Source organism: Siphateles boraxobius, unplaced genomic scaffold (assembly GCF_051911475.1).
Source record: "Siphateles boraxobius isolate OS27281-9 unplaced genomic scaffold, OSU_SipBor_1 11, whole genome shotgun sequence".
Lineage (NCBI taxonomy): Eukaryota > Metazoa > Chordata > Actinopteri > Cypriniformes > Leuciscidae > Siphateles > Siphateles boraxobius.
Genome location: NW_027508711.1, coordinates 1,989,573 through 2,011,155, shown reverse-complemented (window position 1 = coordinate 2,011,155; position 21,583 = coordinate 1,989,573). Strand labels below are relative to the sequence as shown.

Below are 21,583 nucleotides of genomic sequence, written 5' to 3'. Positions count from 1 at the left end.
CTTTGATTCCTTAAAGGGTAACTAAACCCCTGGTCAGAGCCTGACTCCACCCACTGGCAATATTTGAAAAATGCTGGAAAAGTTGGCAGAGCCAAGCGGAGGGGGGCGTGCACCTGAGACGCATCTGTCTGTATGGAACTTGCCTACCTCACCAACAACCCCTTACGACACGAACCACCCCGAACATCCAATAGGAAAATTCAACTGCAGTAGCCACCGTTCAACCTGAAGAGGGCAGCACTCAGAGACGTTTTTACACCATATATTGTAGAATTAAAACACTTTAAACCCAAATGTCAACAAAAATTACTAGAATCAATGAACAGCATTTATGAAGCTCCATTCTTACAGATCATTAACTAAAAAAAGTTGTTTTAGTGTTTAGTTACCCTTTAAAGGCAGGGTAGGTGATTTGTTCCAGAAACATTTTTTGTGTTATGCTGGTTGAAAATCTCTTCATATCCTGATTGCAATCACTAAGTTAAGTATTCTAAATGTCTTTATAGATATATTGTCTGTGGAAGGCGTAGGACCATAAAATGTTCGTCCAATCATTGAATTTGGTGTGTCCAATCATCGAATGCAGTGATACGATGTCCTACCTGCCTGTCAACATATGTATTTTCATACCTCCGCGCACTGCTCGCGTAGACATCACGTGTCACCATGCTGTGCAAAGTTAGACAGACGTCAGTCACAGAGCGCCACAAACAAAACAGAAGCCACCTTTTACAGTTCCTCCTGAACCGAAACAAGCTTATGCCATAACTACTGTAATTTGTAAAAGATGGAAACCCGTCACGTTATACTTGGAGTGGTTTTATGAGTTTATGAGTTTCAATATCAACACTATCAACGGCAAAATGAAACTGCAGCAGTCGGGTCATACAGGTCAGAGCTCTTTAAGTTATATTCATTATTATTTTAATGTAATGTGCTTTGAGACATTGTTTAACACCATCTCTTGTGTTGCTTTTGTTTGCTTCCTGCTGTGTACGTTTATGTGTTTTGGAGGAGGCGTGGCTTTAGAGAAGCTCTAAAGGGAGGATGGGATCTTATGCTTTCAAAGCTAGCTCTCCATTGCTAGCCTTTCCCAAAATTGCCTACCCAACCACTAATTCCACATTTCTAAGGCTTTCTTCAAGGTCACAGCCCAAGCTGAGACCTGCACAATATCCCCCGGGATTCTCTCTGTCCTAAAAAGAAAAACCTGCTGGTGAAATTGGGGCTTTTTGAATGACCTCGTCTCAAGACTAGTTTACTAACATTGGCGTCAACATACGTCTCTGCCCCCTTACTGTGCTCCTTCTTCCCTAAATGAACTCAGTACGTGGGTCTGATTTTCCCCTTTTAGACCAATTTACTAGCTCACTGATGAATCATCCTGCTTGAATATCTCCCAGGTTGAGACATGCTTAAAGAGACAGCATCATCTGACTGATGACACAATCTTCTGATGAAGTTCTGATCAGTTTCCGTGGATGGATGATGTGCAACCCCCATTAAAAGTAAATCAGCTATTTATGGCATATTCTGCATGTTTTAAGTACACTCTTATAAATAATGGTTCTTTGTCAAAATGGTGGTTGAAAAACCTTAAACATTCATGGAACCTTTCCACTGTACAAAAGGTTTTCATACTGTAAAAAGGTTCTTTAGATTATTAAAATATTATTTACACTAAGAAATAATGGTTATTTTAGGAACTGGTCACTGACAGGTTCTTTAGAGAACCCAAAACGGTTCTTTTATGGTATCTGGAACCTTTATTTTTAAGAGTGTATTTATTTTCCTTCAAGTCCTCTCATAATGTTATTTAAGATTTCTGACTCCAAAATGATTGTCATTTTTTTCTTTACATGTCCATTTTTAATCCTGTTTCCACATGCTGTTTTTGCTACTTTACCTCTAAGACTTCTAAATGTAAAAACCCCTGTTATGTTTGGCAAGCATTTATAGTCTTTATACTGGCAAATGTAACACTGTAGTTTATCGGGATGGGCCAAGATTGTAAATACTGAATATGCATTGATATGAAAATGTCGCAAATCGTTTGTCAATGTGCTTATGGTTATGACGTAACCATAATGACTTCTGAATGAGTCATTTGGATCTTAGTATAGGTGGATTGTATTATGAACCGAGTATGGAAATGTTCAGAATACAGTAGCATTACCAATTTTCCCTCAAATTTTTGTTCTGGCTGCCAACAGTTAAAACATTTTTTATTTTATTTATTTTTTAACACATTTACACAATTACACATTTTACAAACACATTTTTGGGAATTATTTACAAGATTGTTATTTACAACTTAATTATTTACATTTTAAAATTAAACTTTGAAGTTTAAAATAAGATATAGATATAAAGTTGCATTGTGACAAAATTAACAATATAATTTAAAAGTAATGTAAAAAAAGTTATTTGTAATTGTTACATTTTAAGTTGCAGTTGCCTGTTCTGTACTCTGGTGCTGAATCTGCCTTTCATACTTTTATTCCAGAAGAGCAAAGATATCCTGTTCCCTTACGAAGGGAACTCAACGATGCGTCCATCGACGCCATGGGAACGCCCCCAGCGTGACTGCGTCTGAAGCATCTATGTCAACTAGTCCAATGGAATGAATGAGCGTCACGGGCGGGTGACGTCATGACCAGGATATGATAAAAGCACATCCGGTGCAAACCGGCATCAGCTTCTGTTGCCTCAGCAAGCGATCTGTGTTATACTGTCTCTGTCTATTTATTGTTGTCTGTTGCAATTTATTCGGAAACGTTATGGCGAAACAAGTGTACAAGCAGTGTGTTCCTCCCTGCCCGCGTTATTTAACGGGTGGGGACACACACGAGCTTTGTGTCATTTGTTTGGGAGTGGAGCATGCGGTCTCAGCCTTCGAGGGGGCTGAGTGTCAACACTGTGAAATGCTACCGCTCCGCATGCTCCGCTCTCGCCTGTCACTCTTTGATGAAAAGAGTGGGCAGGCTCGCGATCCTCAGGGATCAGGACCCGCGTCTGCCGAGGCGGCGCGGAGAATGCATTCCTGGGGATCGCAAAAGGATCTTTCGGAGGGGTTGGAGACGGGTCCGCGGGCCTTTTCTCCTTCCTTACCCGGAAGATCCAGCGCTCTCCCCCCGGTGTCGGAAGCACGCACTGCGGTTTCTTCCGCCCGGGGAGAGAGCCCTCCATTACTTCAATGCTCTTCCTCCGAGGAGGTCGATGTTATGAGTATGGAGAGTGAAAGCACACACATGGGGGGAAGAGATTCACAATTTATTTCCCCAGCATATGATGAGCTGGTGGATGTTATGTCACGGGCTGTAGAGAAATTAAATATTGAATGGCCATCTGAGAATAAAGGCGCTCGTCCTAAAAGTAAATTAGATGAGCGCTTTTTATCTTCCACGACATTATCTCCACCACGAGGGCTTCCCTTTTTTTTCCCGATCTTCATAATGAAATATCGAAATCGTGGAATAAACCTTACTCTTCACGACTTTTTAGCCCTCAAGTTAACACTTATTCAAGAATAAGAGGGCTAAAAGAGTATGGTTATGAGGCGATGCCCCAGGCGGAACAGAATTTAGCCAGCTATCTTTCGCCTGGTCCCGCATCGTCCATGAAAGCCTCGGCTTTGCCCACTAGACCGCTTAAAGCCACCTCGGTTTTAGTGGGCAAAGCTTATACGGCAGCAGGTCAAGCTGGAGCATGTCTGCACACAATGGCAGTGCTTCAGGCTTATCAAGCTGACCTGCTGGGGGATCTGGATAGTAGTGAGGGAATTTCTCATGACGATATTCGAGAACTTCGTCGGGCTACCGATCTTTCTCTCAGGGCTACTAAGGAGACCGCCAGAGCAATTGGGCGGTCTATGGCAGCCTTGGTAGCTACTGAGAGACATTTATGGTTAAATCTGTCAGAGATTAAAGAAAAAGATCGAGCTTTTTTATTAGATGCTCCGCTTGAACCTTCTGGTCTCTTCGGCGACGCAGTCCACGCGGTCGTCGAGAGATTTCAGGAGTCTAAAAAACAAGCTGACGCTTTTAAAAAGTTTATCCCTCGCCGTGTCCAGCCCCCTGGGGCTGCTGGGCGTGAGCAGCCCCAGCCGTCGAGCTCATCATATCGTGTGCATCAGAAAGAGAGTGTTGCATCTCGTGCACCTCCACGTAGAGACTGGAGACAGACGCAACCCTCTCAACCGAAGTCTTCTAAGTCGAAGCCGGATCTGAGGACCGTTCTTCAGGCGAAGAAGACTTCGGTTAAAAAAAAAAGGTCCTGATGTTCACGCATCAGGCCTGTGAGGACAGCCCCGACCGAAGTGGAGCGGTGTACACCTCATTTTACGGTGCCCGTTCCATTTCGGGGTCCTCACGAGACCGTTCTGCCAACCCTGCCAACCTCGGTGCTTCAGGGCGCAGCGGTCTCCAGCGAGTCGCTGATGCTATGCAGCGGCACAGCATCGGTTTCGCGCCCTCTGAGGGGGGCCTTAGAGCGGCCAGTTCAGGTAGTTCCTGCCATTATGTTTCAGGCTCCGGAATTGGCTGTCTCGATAACACCAGAGACCAGCCTCGAGAGGCTGGTTCCCTTAGTAAATTTTCTGGCAGCGTGGAAGCTTCTGCCGAATATTTCTCATTGGGTCCTGCAGATTGTAGAGAAAGGATACAGAATCCAGTTTGGTTCTCGTCCTCCTCGTTACAACGGGGTGCTGCCCACAGTGGTGCATCCCGAGCAGGCTCTGGTAATGGAGCAAGAGGTAAAGGCCCTGTTAGCAAAGGAAGCTATAGAACAGGTGTACTCACCCGACAGAGAGTCGGGTTTTTACAGCCGTTATTTCATTGTTCCAAAAAAGGATGGGGGTTGCGTCCCATTTTAGATCTTCGTCTGTTGAATCGTTCAGTACAGAAACTCAAGTTCAAGATGCTGACACTCAAACAAATCGCGACTCAAATCAGATCCGAGGACTGGTTTGTCGCGATAGATCTGAAGGACGCCTACTTCCATATCTCCATCCTCCCTCAGCACAGGAAGTTCCTAAGGTTTTCTTTCGGGGGCAAAGAATACCAATATCGGGTTCTTCCTTTCGGTCTAGCTTTATCACCCCGCACGTTCACGAAATGCGTGGATGCAGCTCTAGCCCCTCTCAGGCTTCAGGGCATACGTATTCTGAACTACATCGACGACTGGCTGGTTCTGGCGGAATCAGAGCAGTCGGCGGTTCGGCACCGAGGTGTCGTTCTCGCTCATATGCAGATGTTGGGGTTGAGGCTCAACGCCAAGAAGAGTGTTCTTTCTCCAGTACAGAGAACCACTTTCCTTGGTGTGGTATGGGATTCAGTGACGATGCGGGCCACTCTATCGCCCGTTCGTGTAGCTGCTATCCTGACAGCCACCAAAGAGCTAAAGCTAGGCCAGTCACGCACTGTGAAACAGTTCGAGAGACTGTTGGGTCTCTTGGCGGCAGCGTCCAACGTGATTCCTTTGGCCTGCTGTACATGAGACCTTTACAGTGGTGGCTAAGGACCAGAGGGTTCTCCCCGAGGGGAAACCCACTTCGTATGATCAAGGTCACGCGGCGGTGCCTTCGTGCCTTAATTATATGGAGGAAACATTGGTTCTTAACCCAGGGTCCGGTATTGGGAGCTCTTTGCCATCGTGTTACGATCTCGACAGATGCTTCCCTCACCGGCTGGGGAGCGGTAATGGAAGGCCGCTCGGTTCAGGGTCTGTGGAAAAGTCATCATCTTTCGTGGCACATCAATTGCCTGGAGATGATGGCTGTCTTCAATGCGTTGAGACAGTTTCTCCCAGACCTGTGGGGCCATCATGTGCTTGTACGAACAGACAACACATCAGTGGTCTCTTATCTGAACCGTCAGGGGGGTCTGCGGTCGCGTCCGCTCTGCAAACTGGCGCACCAGATCCTCCTGTGGTCTCTGGGGAAGGTACTCTCCCTGAGGGCAGTGTATATTCCTGGGGACCAGAATGTGGGGGCAGACATCCTGTCGAGGCAGGAGCTGAGGCCAGGGGATTGGAGACTCCACCCCGAGGCGGTGGAGAAAATTTGGGAGTTTTACGGCCAAGCAGAGGTGGATCTGTTTGCGTCTCAGCACACGACGCACTGTCCACTTTGGTTCTCCCTTACTCACCCAGCCCCCCTGGGGCTGGATGCTATGGTGCAGACGTGGCCGAGGCTACGTCTGTACGCATTTCCCCCTGTTGCTCTGCTCCCAGGAGTTCTGGAACGAGTCCGCCAGTACGGAATAAGCCTACTGCTTGTAGCACCACGCTGGCCGAGTCGGATCTGGTTTGCGGACCTGATCCATCTCTTAGACGGTCCTCCCTTGGAGATCCCGATCAGGAGAGACCTTCTGTCTCAGGCCGGGGGCACAATATTTCACCCTCGGCCAGAGATTTGGAACCTGTGGGTTTGGCCTCTGAGGGGGCCCAACTCATAGAGAGTGGTCTCTCAGCTGAGGCTGCTGAGACCATCCTAAGCTCCAGAGCTCCAGCTACTAGGAAACTATATGCGCTGAAATGGAAAGTTTTTTCTGTATGGTGTCACCGACATCAGTGGGATCCGGTTAACTGTTCTGTGAACACAGTACTCGAGTTCTTGCAGGAGCGCTTTACGTCAGGTTTATGTCCTTCCACACTTAAGGTTTACGTGGCGGCCATTGCGGCTTACCACGCCCTGGTTGGGGGTACATCGTTGGGTCGAGACCCCCTGATTACACGTTTCCTTCGTGGCACACTGAGGCTGAGGCCTGCAACTCGCACTAGGGTGCCAGCTTGGGATTTGGCATTAGTACTAGAAGGCCTGTCTAGGGCTCCATTCGAGCCCTTAGATTCGGTTTCAGAGAAATTTCTTACCCTTAAGACTATCTTTCTGCTAGCTATTTCGTCCCTTAAGAGAGTTGGAGACCTTCAGGCCCTTTCGGTTTCCCCCACTTGCCTTGAGTTTGCACCGGGGATGGTCAAGGCATTCTTATATCCAAAACAGGGATACGTCCCTAAGGTGCCGACCTTGATTCCGAGGCCTATCGTGCTGCAGGCTTTCTGTCCTCCTCCTTTTACATCTGCGGACCAGGAAAGGCTGAACCTCTTGTGTCCAGTGCGAGCACTGGATACTTATGTTCATCGGACATCTTCTATGAGGAAGTCCGACCAGTTATTTATTTGCTTTGGATCACCTAAGAAGGGTCTTCCTGCTTCTAAACAGACGGTTAGCAAGTGGATAGTCGAGGCTATTTCACTTGCATACGAGTACTCTGACCATCCGTGTCCCTTGGTGGTCAGAGCTCACTCAACGAGGGGTATGGCGGCCTCTAAAGCCTTGTTATTTGGGGTTTCCCTCCAAGACGTTTGTGATGCGGCAGGCTGGTCCTCACCGCTCACATTCGTCAGGTTTTACAGTTTGGACCTGGATGCTGCCCCAGGTTCTCAGGTGCTTAGTGCTTAGTTACAACAGACTGACACTCAGGTACTTGGAATTCTGGCGCTTTGGGTATTCTCGTTCCCATGGCGTCGATGGACGCATCGTTGAGTTCCCTTCGTAAGGGAACGTCTCAGGTTACTATTGTAACCATAGTTCCCTGAGAACAGGGAACGAGACGATGCGTCACCCTGCCATACTTCCTGCATCCCTGTGATCGGCTTGCTTCGGCAATTTTCGAAGCTAATGCCGGTTTGCACCGGATGTGCTTTTATCATATCCTGGTCATGACGTCACCCGCCCGTGACGCTCATTCTTTCCATTGGACTAGTTGACATAGATGCTTCAGACGCAGTCACGCTGGGGGCGTTCCCATGGCGTCGATGGACGCATCGTCTCGTTCCCTGTTCTCAGGGAACTATGGTTACAATAGTAACCTGAGACGTTTTCCATAATACATCCTGTTTATATGTTTGTACGCTTTCAATAGTTTAAAGATGAAGGCATTATAGCTGGTGAAGTTACCTGCTCTGGGCACTGAAAGGGAACAGCTGTGTTTTGTTGTAGGTTCTACACTGATACACAAACACACACACAAACACACACACCATCAGGCCTCCATAGAGCAGACAAAATGCTGGTGTGAGAGCAAATGGACAGATGTGACACTCATTGAGTTGGGGATTCATGCGCTCACTTGTCTCCCCGTCCTAGTCAGTTGATTTTGCCTCTCTTTTCCCAAAAACAGACTGAATATCCAATCCCTTCTGCTTTTCTCCATTGACTCTTATTCTTTCAATTCTTTCTCTGCTTGTTCCTCTCTGTCCCATTCCAATTAGCATTGGATAAGCTTTTAAGAGCATTCCAGGGACAGAATATAAAGCAAGAATGATGATCCTCAAAAGAGGTGCTTCTATAACATGTCATTTTTGTCTCAGTGGATGCATTACTTTAAGGAGATTTCTAATGGTTGAACTAGTTTTTGGTCGTTATTGGTTAAGTTTAACTGCTGTATTAAAACAACATCACACTTAAAATCGTGTCTTTCTGAATATGAAAGTGATTGTGAGTAGGCCTATACAGCAGAATCACAGCTGTGATGATATTTGGTTGGGAAAGCACTCTTGCACGAGTGATGCAATTTATAAAAATAACTCTCACACACACAAACCTAATTTACAAAATACAACTGTTTGGGGTTAGTAAGATTTATTTTTTAAAGAAATTCATATTCAATTAAATGTATTAAAACTGACGGTAAAGACATTTATAATGTATGAATTTTAAATAAAAATATTTAGCAACTATAATAATAAGAATGTGACACTGAAGACTGAAGTAATGATGCTGAAAATTCAGCTTTGCCATCACAGGAATAAACTATATTTTAAAATAAATTCAAATAGAAAACAGTTATTTTAAATTCTAATAATATTTCACAATATTACTGTTTTTACTGTATTTTTTATTTTATCAAATTAATGCAGCCTTGATGAGCATAAGAGACTTCTTTCAAAAACATTTTAAAAATCTTATTGACTCCAAACCTTTGAACGGTAGTGTATTTACTAAAATATTAAAAGGTCTGACTGATGTGTGATGTGATATTCAAAAAATATTTGGCCTGGCACATATATTGCTATATCTACTCTATTGTTCTACATCTATCTATTATGAATCAAAGTATAAAGATCCATGTAGTGTCCGTCTGAACCTAGCTGTGCTATAATAACCTGCCGTTCTTGCAGTATTAGAAGCACATCCGGATTTTGCAGAGTTAGACATAAACTTTGTTGATCCTGAAACAAAATTCCTGTTCGAAAAATTGAACTACCCATAAGTCATCCCTAAAATCAGAAGGAAACGATGGGTGAATAATACTCATGTGAAAGCACCTAACCCTGGTTGTAAGCCTAAACTTGACATAAACTGTAAACTTGTCCCTCAAATCTGATTGGTTGATTGAAATGTATTTCCAGGATCAACAAAGATGTTGATCCAGGAACATGTTGCACTTGGTGAAATCAGGTTCTGTGTGTAGAAACCATGGAAAATAATACTGTAGCAAGGAATGTAAGGAATTTTGGTCAATTAGACCTTATTCGGGAGACATGATCTTGTACTTAAAACCAATATGTTAATGTCCCCATTCAATTCAAAGCAACAATTGAAGCATGAATAGATTTACACAGAATAAATAAGATAAACCATCTCCATAGAATGTATGTGCACCCCCCCCCCCCCCCCCCCAGGGTTAAGAGAAAACTAAAAGAAATAATGCTAGATAATATGAAGAAAATGAAGTAGGTAAGGAAATTAAAAGGAGATAGAGAGGGAGGCAAACCAGAAAAAGGAGATATGATATCTGCATAAATGCATAAGAAAGATTGAATATGCAAGATTGCATGTGCATGAACAACCAAATATAATATACGTTTTCTGTAAACCCTTCAACCTCTTCCGAACATCACGTCTGCTCTGGGTCGGCCTCTTGATTCACACTCCAGGTTTCATTACAGCCCATTTAGACTCTGCACCACCTCACACTGCAGCATCGTGATCCACGCGCTAACTCACGTCACAGCTGTGTTTGAGCTGATCAGGGTAGCGTGACTTTATTCAGCATGGCGTCTACGGTGTGGTATATAGCGCAAAGACCTGCTCACGACAGGACTGAGACAGAGATAGTGAAGCCCGGATTCGCAGCATGTGCCAGCAGAGCAACCTGAAGTCGGGAATAAACACTCGCTCCTCCCCAACAATCAAAACATCTCTCTGAGAAGGGAATGGAAGAGGGTGGGGGAGGTTTATATCTGTATGACTGTGGAAATGCTATGCAATAATGCATGTGCAGTATATTTATACAGTAGATATAAATATGCAAGTAGCAAATTGTTTTTTTTTTCATTGCTTTGCAATAAAGAAACAGCATGGCAGTGAGAGGTCACAAAGAAAGAGAGAGTGAGACAGGGCTGATAGTCATTTCCCAGAATGCATCAGAGCAGCACGAGGGAGGGGAAATTGTGTGTATAATGTGGATGCTTCAAGGGATGCTGTAAATAAGTGCTTGGTAAAACCTCTGGCCAGTTTTAGCCTGCTGTTCTGGATTGCTACTTTAAAATGTAATTTCAGAGGTTAGAGGTCCAAACACATGCTTGACCCTAAGTATTAAACTGTGACGCAGACTGTAAGCGTTTAATGATATTTCAAATCATATGGCTGTTTGAGGAGAGGTGTGCTATTAATGTTCTAAGCAATCTGACACAATTTTTGCCTGGTGAACAATCAAACAAACAAACGAACAATATGCCTCTACCTACATTTTTGCAAAACTCCAAAAACATGCCTATACAAACAATTCACTGCAGTTTCCAGCTGAACACTAGAGGCAGTAAAACACCAACATTTATTTCCTTGTCAAATAAATTATGATTAAAGGGGCAGATTATTGATCAAATAAAGAAATATTTTTGTGCCGTTTCTTACACTGTATTATGTTATCACCTCAAAGCAGTGCATGATTTGTAAACTAGCATGGTTGCTTCAGCCAATTTTAGCTTTAGTGTTTTTCTCTCCTGTTTGCGTTTGTTAACATTATCAGGGTAGAGTTTACTGTACTGTAGATGGTACATTATTTTCAAACATGACAGAGTATTTACCTTTTAGCGCCACTGATCGGACATTTAATTTACGAACTGCCACAAAACATACAACAGGTAAAATAATAAAACATAGCCAGATTTATGTTAATCTGAACACTCTTTTAGCGCCACATACTCTACATTTTAATTTGAAAGTGTTGCAAAACGTGCAAAAATCAATGTAATAAAATGTTGCAGTTCCCCAATGTGCCTGGGTTGGATAAATCCCATAAACTTTAAACACAAGTAGCCTACCCAAAACATGCTAGAAACTGCATAGCAACAAGCTAACAACCACTCAGAACATCTCAGAAACCGCATAGCTCCAATTTGGGCATCCCACACAACAACCTTCATGATGGTGAGTTTAAGGCCATGTTTTTAGGACTAAGAATTTTTGGCACTATTTTTTACACTGGATGTTCTTCTACTTAGTCTGTAGAGCATTTTGTCTGCAGAATGTCAGCGGAGTCCCTGTCTTGGCTAATACAAAGGTAGATGGGCACCAGAACACAATAGTAATGAATCAACCAACTGTTTGTTTTACTCTTCCTGAGAGGGTACATCTGTATTTCAATTAGGTAAGATCAGAAAGCGTCTACTCTGCTCTCTACTTGTCCTGGCTTGGGCGTCTGCCAGCTGAAGAGGGAGATGAACCGGCTTTAAGAGTTTAATAACACACAGGGAACCAAAACAAAGAGATTTCATTTTTATCATGCAACAAATCTTCAATGGCAAAAAAGGGTTGTCTGAGTTGGGTTAACTTTCATAACATAAGCTGTAATTTACTGTGCAATTGGCCAGGGATAATAGCTGGTGGGAAGCAGAAACATGCATTTTTCTGACAGAATTGACCTTAAAGTGCTACAACGCTCTTGTGAAACAGGTCCATTTGGTTTGGGGAGGGCTTGCAAACCGCATGCGTCATGTAAAGATTAATGCTTTGTATTTTAGCTTAGGGTGTCTCAGACAGTGGTGGGAGTGAAGCGCTCTAGCATGAACACTGAGGCAGTTAATAGTTTTGCTCAGTTGCTCATGCAGCGCTGGAGAGGTCGGTTCCTCTTCCCACTCCCCAGTGCGGCTCTTGAGGTGTCGCCAAGGGCTAAGCAGCAGATATGATTACCTTAAATCCCAAATAAGTCTCTCCACATCTAAAGAGCGTGTGTCAGAGGTCTCATGCTGAAGAACAACATCTGAGCTCAAAGCACCTTGTGTCGATTGCTTAACACACTTAAATGTACACAACATCAACTAACATCTCTTCTTGTTCATACTTGAAGCTAACAAATCCAAGACGTGTTACTAAAGGCCATCTGCAACATAGTTTGTACACGCACACACACACACACACACACACACACACACACACACACACACACACACACACACACACACACACACACACACACACACACACACACACACACACACACACACACACACACACACACACACACATACACACACACACAAACACTCATACAGACACTGTCCCCTCACCTCCTCCCACTGGTGGATGTATCTGATGAGGCGCGAAAGCCTGAGAAGACGGAGCAAGCTGAGGATTTTGGTGAAGCGTACGATACGCAGCGCTCGGGCAGTCTTGTAGACCTCTGAATCGAAGCCTTTCTCCACTATTAGAAAGATATAATCCACCGGGATGGAGGACAGGAAGTCTACCACAAACCAACTCTTCAGGTAGTTCATCTTAATGACCTTTGGGTCCAGGATGATCTCCGAGCTCTCCTCGTTCACAATTCCCGTTCGGAAGTTCATGACCAGGTCCACCAGGAAGATGGTGTCCGAGGCCACGTTGAACACGAGCCAGGTGGTGGTGGTTTGCTCGGAAAAGAAGGTAATTCCCACAGGAATGATAATTAGATTCCCCATCATCATGATGAGCATTATCAAGTCCCAGTAGAACCTGCGGGGGAGATAAAAAGTGACGTATTAATGTGTGAGCAGTTGAAGGAAAAACCGTTTATCTCCCAGCTTAGCAGGGTTGTGCAATATTCATAATTGAACAGTTGATCCCTTTCAATTCATTAATGTGAATTTGAGTTGATTTGGCCACACCCCATAGGAAGTTGAATTGGAATATGAATCAGAATGGCAGTAAGAAGAATTTACTGAACTGCAATTCAACACAGTAAATTGCATTATGGGAAATTAGGTGTTTTCTACACTGGTCCACCAAAAAAAAAAATGTTTAATATGATGAGACACACATATACACTACCATTCAAAAGCTTGGGGTCAGGGAGAATAAAAAAAATGAATTAATACTTTTTGCAGCACAACCATTTTCAACATTCATACTAATAAGAAATGTTTCTTGAGCAGCAATCAACATATTAGAATGATTTCTAAAGGATCATGTGAGTAATGATGCTGAAAATTCAGATTTGCCATCAAAGGAACAACCTACCTACATTTTAAAATATATTAAAAGAGTTATTTTAAATTATTACTGTTTTGAGTGTGAAACTGTATTTTCCATCAAATAAATGCAACCTTGGTGATACTTCTTTCAGAAACATTACAAAAATCGTACAGACCCCAAACATTTGCTGGCATATCAGAATATGGATAAGGCCTTTAATTCTTCACACTTTAAGCCTTTAACATAATTTGTTTTCTTGATGAACTTTGTCATACACAATCAAATTTAAATTGCAATTCTACATTATTTTTGCTACCTCAATTCAAACTGGATTTTAAAAGGCATTCTCTTTTCAGTTCTCAATGGCACACAACCCTCCAGCTTAGACCGGCATGAATTTCCTAAATTTCCTGATTTGGATACATCAGCATTCCATTCTGGAGATGAGCATCAAAAAACACAACTTTTGCTCTTTTCTTCAGCAGGTCTGACTGAATTTTTGGTCAAACGTATGGCTTAACCATTTCCATTACCTGATCTATCAAAGCTTTACCCATGAATTGACTTTACAACCCCTTCAAAAGCGCATTCCCTCCCATCCTGACTCTATTCCCAATAGCAGAAAAACGCTAGCCCTTTTCGGCAAGAAGATGATGTAGCAGGACTAGCAAGATTAAATCCCAGCTCTTTTCCGCTGGAATACCCTCATTCCGACGGCCCTCAGATATTTGTGATGTTTCTGTGGGTTCTGTCTAACAGACTTGCTTCAGCCTGCAGTCCGCACACGATGCACTACAGCTCATTTTCCTGTCGCTTTTGATATCACCGCCAACACTTCCTGCTGGATTGCCGCCCTGTGACAGCGCAGCACGGCTCGCGCTTTGCTTTCTGGATGAGGAGGCAAAGAGCCACAGGACCGAAAATGAAAGAGGGTGATTGTAACATGAGAGGGTTTCCCTTTCTTATGTGAGTGTTGTGTGTTTACAACCGTCTGTTTGTGAGATTCTGCTTCTCTTGTACAATACGCAGGGAGGCTAATTGAAGGTACAGGGTGTAATTGCTGAGCCAGCAGCACATGCACCCTCAGGAATTAGCCTGTGTTTTGAAAACATGTGAATGGAGCCACCATAGGGGTGAATGGAATTGCGGAGGGAGTTTTGAAGGTGTTTGTTGATGCAGTGCCACCAACTGCCTGCTAGGCCCAGCAATTATACCATGTGCACTTTATTAATGCGTATTGCTAACTAGCTAGATCAAACCAATGCCCACTAGCTGAATAGATATTTAATGCACTTCTTACAAGGACAATCTCCTTGGAGAAATCTGAGGTTAGATGTCTTGATCAAGTGCACATTTGGAATAGTTCATAGATTGTTCCATAGAGAGTTTGAACCAGCAGACAGAATTTAGGCAAAACTGGCTGATATTTAGCCATTTTGAGATTATTGGCAAGAAGCATAAAATATTACTCTTGATCACCTTTGGATAATGGGTAATGCACAAATTGTTTTCATAATTTCAAAAATATTTGTATTTTATTTTTTACAGCTGCTATACTGCTATACTAAGATCACACACACACACACACACACACACACACACACACACACACACACACACACACACACACACACACACACACACACACACACACACACACACACACACACACACACACACATTTTATGGGGACTTTCCGTAGACATGATTTTTATACTGTACAAACTGTATATTATATCCCCTAACACTAACCCTGACTCTAAACCAACCCATCACAGAAAACTTTCTGCCTTTTTACATTTTCAAAAAACATTTGTAACTTTCTGTTTTATAAGATTTATAAGCTGTTTTCCAAAAAATTCCCCACATGGCCACACACACACACACACACACACACACACACACACACACACACACACACACACACACACACACACACACACACACACACACACACACACACACACACACACACACACACACACACACACACACACACACACACACACACACACCATTTTGGCATAGATTCTATTTATATTTTATTTTTTAAAAGAAACTGCTACTTTTGATCGTCGACGGAGCAATAATTTTATAAAAATAGTGACTGTAAATTCAGAAAATGCAGCTTTGCCATCACAGGAATAACATTTGAAAAAATATTAAAATAGAGCACAGTTTTTTTTTTTTTTATTGTAATATTATTTCACAGTGGTACTGTATTTTTCACCAAATAAACGGAACTTCAATCATAAGAGACTTCAAATGAAAACATTTAAAAACAGCAGTGTATGGACATCCGAAATGTAAATATACTGGCATTATCAATTATCAGCATTGGCCATTGAAGAACCCTTTTCATAAATAATGTAAAGGTTTACAGTACATATTGAATAGAAAGATTTTTTATAATGTCATTCATAATATTCTTGATATTTCCTTCATTTTCTCTTTTCACCAGAGCATTAAACTCATGCGAGAGATTTTCAGTTGCTTGGCAGAAGATGAAGCACACAGTTCGTACAGCGAGAAAAATCGCATTATGATTTCAAACCTTCAATGTTATGTAACAAGACACCCTGTGTTAAATAGACATGCAAAGAATTGAAGGACAAAACAACAGCATTTGGACTGACTGCTTATTTAATTGATTCTAAGTACGCATATTTATTCTGAGATTAATTTTCAGTTTGAAAACAATTTATTCTTATTTAATTTGTTAATATTTATTCATTCAATTGAATCACCATCCTTGATGCAAATTCCCTCTTACTGATAAGGCTGTCATAATCACCCTGTCCTTCCTGACAGGACCCTCTCCCGTGGGCTGTTTTGATATCTAGTGGTCAAGAAGATGCTTCTGATAAATAACGAAACATCAGTCAGCCTCCATTTTCACGTCTTACAGCATGTGTGTGCCTTGGCAGACCCTGAAATGGCTACAGACTCTGCAATGCACATAAAAAGTCCAGTCGATAAATGAAAGTTGTGCTTCTAGATGTCTATTTAGCACAGGTTAAAGACTTCCATAGTTGTCCGAAAGTGCAAATCTAATGTTTGACAACAAGCCAAACCAAACCAAACACAAGTGAAGTAATTAGCAAACATTGCTATGTTGGCGGTATTACTCGTGCAAACCTAATGTGAAGAAATCTTCCTCAGCACAAAGTGAAAAATAGCCAACAATAGTTTTTATTGTCCGCCGTGAGCAGACATGAGTCAGCTCTCTGAACACACTCTGATCAGAGTCCAGCAGACAATAGAAGAAATTGTGATAACACTTTACCTAAAGCCTTAATTAATAATGCATTATAAGTATTTTAATGCATTACTTCTGCCTTGTAATGCTCCTTATAATGCATTATATGCGGTCTCATGAATAATTGTAACCACAGTTATGCACCTTTAGAAAGTATAATGCATTAAAATACGACAAACAACCAATTTCAGATGTAACAGGGAACCTGTGAATATTATAATTAGTGCTGGGCAACGATTAATCGCGGTTATTCGCATCCAAAATTGTGTTTACATAATATATGTTTGTGTACCCTGTATAATTATTTTGTATATATAAATACACACATTTGCATGTATATATTTAAGAAAAATATAAATATATATGCAGTATGTACATGCAAATATTTCTTAAATATATACCGTACATCCAAATGTGTGTATTTATATATACAAAATAATTATACACAGTACACACACATAATATGTTAACACAAACATTTATTTTGGATGTGATTAAAATGCGATTAATCATTGCCTAGCACTAATTATAGTGCATTTTTTCTTTGGTTATATAATGCATTATACGTAAAGGCTTTAAGTAAAGTGTTGCCGATATTTTTTGCAATGCTGCAATGTTCAGAGGTCAGCATATACTCACACACATGCTGTAATTGCATTAATGTAGCTACTGTGTCTTGTAAAGACCAAAGCCAGACGTATTTTGACGGGCGCCGGGCTGGCCTAGAGAACCACACAAAATGTCCTGGCTGCTGATAACGGCATACATCCATGAACTAAAATAGATGCTTTCAAGAATCCTATCTCATGCTAAAAACCCCTGGCTGGTGCCTCCAATGTGGCCGACGCACTTGGCTGTAATGGATCTGAGTGAATGAGAAAAGCTCTCGGCCTTGCTTTATAAATATCTACTGATCCTGTATCAAATAATTGTCTGTGCTTCGGTCCAAACAGGCATCTTTGGTTAATAATATCCACTTAGGTTATTTTTATTTTTGGTAGCTCTAAATAGGTGAAAGAATGTATTTTTGATATTGCTTATGCTGTTGGTTGCAGTATAGCCAGGATTGTGGATGAAATGCAGGGAGTATATGCAGAGGTATATCGAGTACTCGTATTGAGAGGGTTTTGATAAGCCGATTCGCTTTTGTAACTGTAGCCTTGACAACCGACTGACAGACAGTCTGCATTGTCAGAGGTGGGATGGTTGCCATGTGACCATCTGTCCTACTGGTGAATACTAAAGACAAGCATAGAGGACGTGACCTCCACACAACGGTTGTATATACTCAAATGCGCTTTCTCCATACAGCTGCTGCAACTTGACCCCAGTGTGAAATTTGGTTCTTTAAAGAAATAATCTATTTGTTGTGTAATGTAATGCACAAAATTTAAAATTTGTCATGTATTAATTATCAGGTCATTCCAGAACCCTTCATATAATGAATGTGAATGAGGCTGTCAAGCTCTCAACTTGTGCACTAGATTCTAAGTATTCTGAAGTTAGGCTATATGACAGCTTTGTGCTAGGAAGACATTTAAGGTGTTTTTCACTGAAAATCTTCCTCTGCAGTGAACTGTTGTCCAGCACAACTGCATCATTGAGTCACTGAGTTGAACTCAAGAACCGAATCAGTCGGGAAATTCTGAATCATCAATGAATCCCTCAAACTGGTTTTATTGTCTGAATCAACCACTGAAAAGATTTGACTCAAGAAAATGATTCACTCATGAATCATTCATCGCTGCTTATGTCATACACATACAATGCAAAAATTACATATCATTTTTGTATTATAAATATATATATATATATATATATATATATATATATATATATATATATATATATATATATATATATTTATATATATATTAATATATATATATATATATATGGGGTGGACATGAGAGACAGATAGCTCTTAACCTGCTATGGCCTGTTTGCAGAGCTCTGCAGTTACACTGCATTCATAAATTGGGCACTTTTTTTGCATTGCATCTGAGAAGAAAAACAGACTCAGACTATTTCAAGATTACCAAGGGGCATCAATTTGAAAAAAAAGTGAGACACACAGCCACAAAGACCTTCATTAGACTTTGGGACACGTCTTTGAGTCAAGCCTCAAAAAAGCAACAGCAAAAAGCATCAATAATGCAAGACAAACTTGCATGCCCCTAAAAATAGAGGTTAATCTGGGTTTAGAAATCAGAGGCCGTTTGATAGGGAGAAGGAATCTGCTCACATACAAATCCTGCTTTTCCACAACCTGTGTGATTAATTTGTAAGCCAGAGATTTGACCCAGGCTCATCTGTTACCTGATAAATTCTGCCACTAAAAAAGAAAAAGAAAAAGAAAAAAAAAGTCACTCTAAAAGGTGAAGGAATTCTGGAAAGGTGACGTCAGTCACGTTTGGAGATCTTCCATAGATTTTCCTTCCCCCTGTGAAGAATTGTGTGCACAGTAATAGGCTGGTCAAACAGGGAAAGCAAGAGGCAGATGACATGCAATATGGAGGACCGATAAAAGAAACACACGACTGAGTCACGCGTGACAAAAGCCGATGACAAAAGGGCTCGGTCCACATCAAGTCAAGCATGAGCGATTTCTGAAAACAATGACTAATGAATCTTACTAACCTCCTATTAATCTTTAAAGAACCACACTGTGATATTGAGTTTCCCTGATGCTTCAGAACCAAAACAGCACATGTGAATGCTGTTGTCACTCATGTGATGTTTCTGGTTGCAACATTTTCAGCTCACAGCTGTGATGTTATTGCAAGAAAATTAGGAAAGAATTTCCAAATTTCACAACATTAACTGGAAAAAAGCATACAAAAGAGCAGTTCCCTGTGTGGATGAGAAAGGAAAACCATTGTAAATGAGCAGAAAATACCAAAGCTGCCAAGTGTAGCCAGTATCGCACGGTTCAGGCTTTCGTCCATTAAAAGCAATAATAACAGTCAGCCTCCTATTTGCTTCCTGTCCACGGTCTCCTTCTCCATATCTTGTTTTCTCTTTCTCACCTGTTTTCTCCTTTTATGATTCTTTCTTTGATGTAAATCCTATTTGGCAAGTGCGATCAAAGGCTCAATATCGTGTGTACCACCTGCAGAACTGAAGCATGGCCATCTAAAGGGCCATTCACAGAACACGTTTTTCCATTCCACTGAACTATTTTTTCCTTGTTTTTCAAAGTAAACGCGCAAGATGGACGTATTTAACCGTTGCACTCACGTCTCGTTTCTTTTGCAGCGTCTTGCACATGACAAGGCATTCTAAAAACATGGCGCTCAAGCTAAAATAAGTTCAACTTTTAAAGGGGTCATGACATGAGAAATCAAATTTGCCTTGTTCTTTTGACATATAACAGGTCTTTGTACCATTAAAACATCCTGCAGGTTTTATAGCTTAAAATGTCCTCCTCAGCCTATAGCTTGTGATAACACACGGGCAAATTCATTTGCATATGTCTGCCTCCAGAGCAAGAGCAATCAATAGTTTTACATCATCGAACTATAGGCCCTGCCCACTGGCGTTCAGTTGCTTAACGGATAACACTTTACTACACTGGATATAAACGTCATGTCAAAAGCAAAGAAAACCCAATATAATCATTGATGCTGTGAAAACTTGATACAGTATACAGATGTGTGTCCACTTTACTCCACATGCTTGAATTTGCCGAAAAAAAGGACAAATGGAGGAGTAAATAGAAGCATAAAGGAATGTTCGCTTTGACACATCCAATTTAAACAGCTTGTTTGAGTCTCTGTTAAGACTTCAGAAGGATACCAGTGTCAGGAACAAGTGATTTTTTTTTTTTTTTTAATGGCGTCCTAGATTGTGTCTGATGATTATATGTTTGTTCAGAGATTTTGACTGCAAATTGTTTTGTAAATTAGGCAGATTGTAATGGAGAGTTTTGAAAAGAATCTTTTGTTGAAAGATGAACCAGCTGTGTTGGATCACAAATAAGTAAGTAAACGATTTCCTATTGCTTTTGTCTGTGAATGACAAAATACTTCTATTTAGTTTATTTTTCAGCTTAATTTCAGTTAGCAAAAATACAAAGTTCTGTCATGAAACTCTAGATGGCACAAGCTAATAATAGGTCCTTGACTCAACCTGCTTGTAATCACATCATTCTCTATAGGGCACAGCTGATTGGTTCTTGCTGTATCAGTAGCCAATGAGCTCGCTGCTCAATCTTCAAATACTCTGTCACCATTTGCTATATTAGTTGCAGCTTGCTTTCAGAAACGCTCCACCTTCCCCAGCTCCACCTGTATAGATTTGCTTCAGGTAATGAATGTATGCTATATTGTACAGCGACAGCTTGTCTTAATTGCTCTCAGCAGTGTGTTCTGTATTTATTGGCAGTAGCAAGTCCCGTACTTGCTCTGCAGCAGCCGCAATAACAGCAGATCTATTCCACCAAGACCAAACATATCAACAATGTCATATCCATTACCATGCCAAACACTGTAAGAGTTGACGTGACAGAAATGTTTTAAATAGTTGTAGTTAGCAATAACAACACTGTTTACTTTTTTTAAAATAATGTCTTCAAACCGTCTGTATGTGCAGTAAGATTTATGCAGAAATGGACAATTTAAAGGTTACTGATTGATCAAAAAAGTCTTTGAAGCTGAAGTGTGTAATTTGAAACTCCCTCTGTCTGCCATTGGTCAGATGAACAGTTATTCCCACCCCCAAAATCACTCATTGGTTGAGCTAGTGTTGCTGTGCCGCATTAAACAGATTAATGTTTTGAAAGTGCCACAGATCCAATTTTTATTGGACAATTAACTTACACATATATAAAATATGTAGATCTGTATTTTGACATAAAAAGGCTTTAA

The 21,583-nt window shown here is 41.4% G+C and overlaps 1 protein-coding gene across 1 annotated transcript in view; it reads right to left on the bottom strand.

Moving 5' to 3' along the window:
• Positions 1-21,583, bottom strand: part of hcn1 (hyperpolarization activated cyclic nucleotide-gated potassium channel 1) — a 124,296-nt gene that overhangs the window by 99,590 nt on the left and 3,123 nt on the right. The window contains exon 2 of the mRNA XM_077194132.1: positions 12,574-12,997. Coding sequence (XP_077050247.1) covers positions 12,574-12,997 — 424 coding nt within the window. The remainder of the gene's footprint in view (positions 1-12,573; positions 12,998-21,583) is intronic.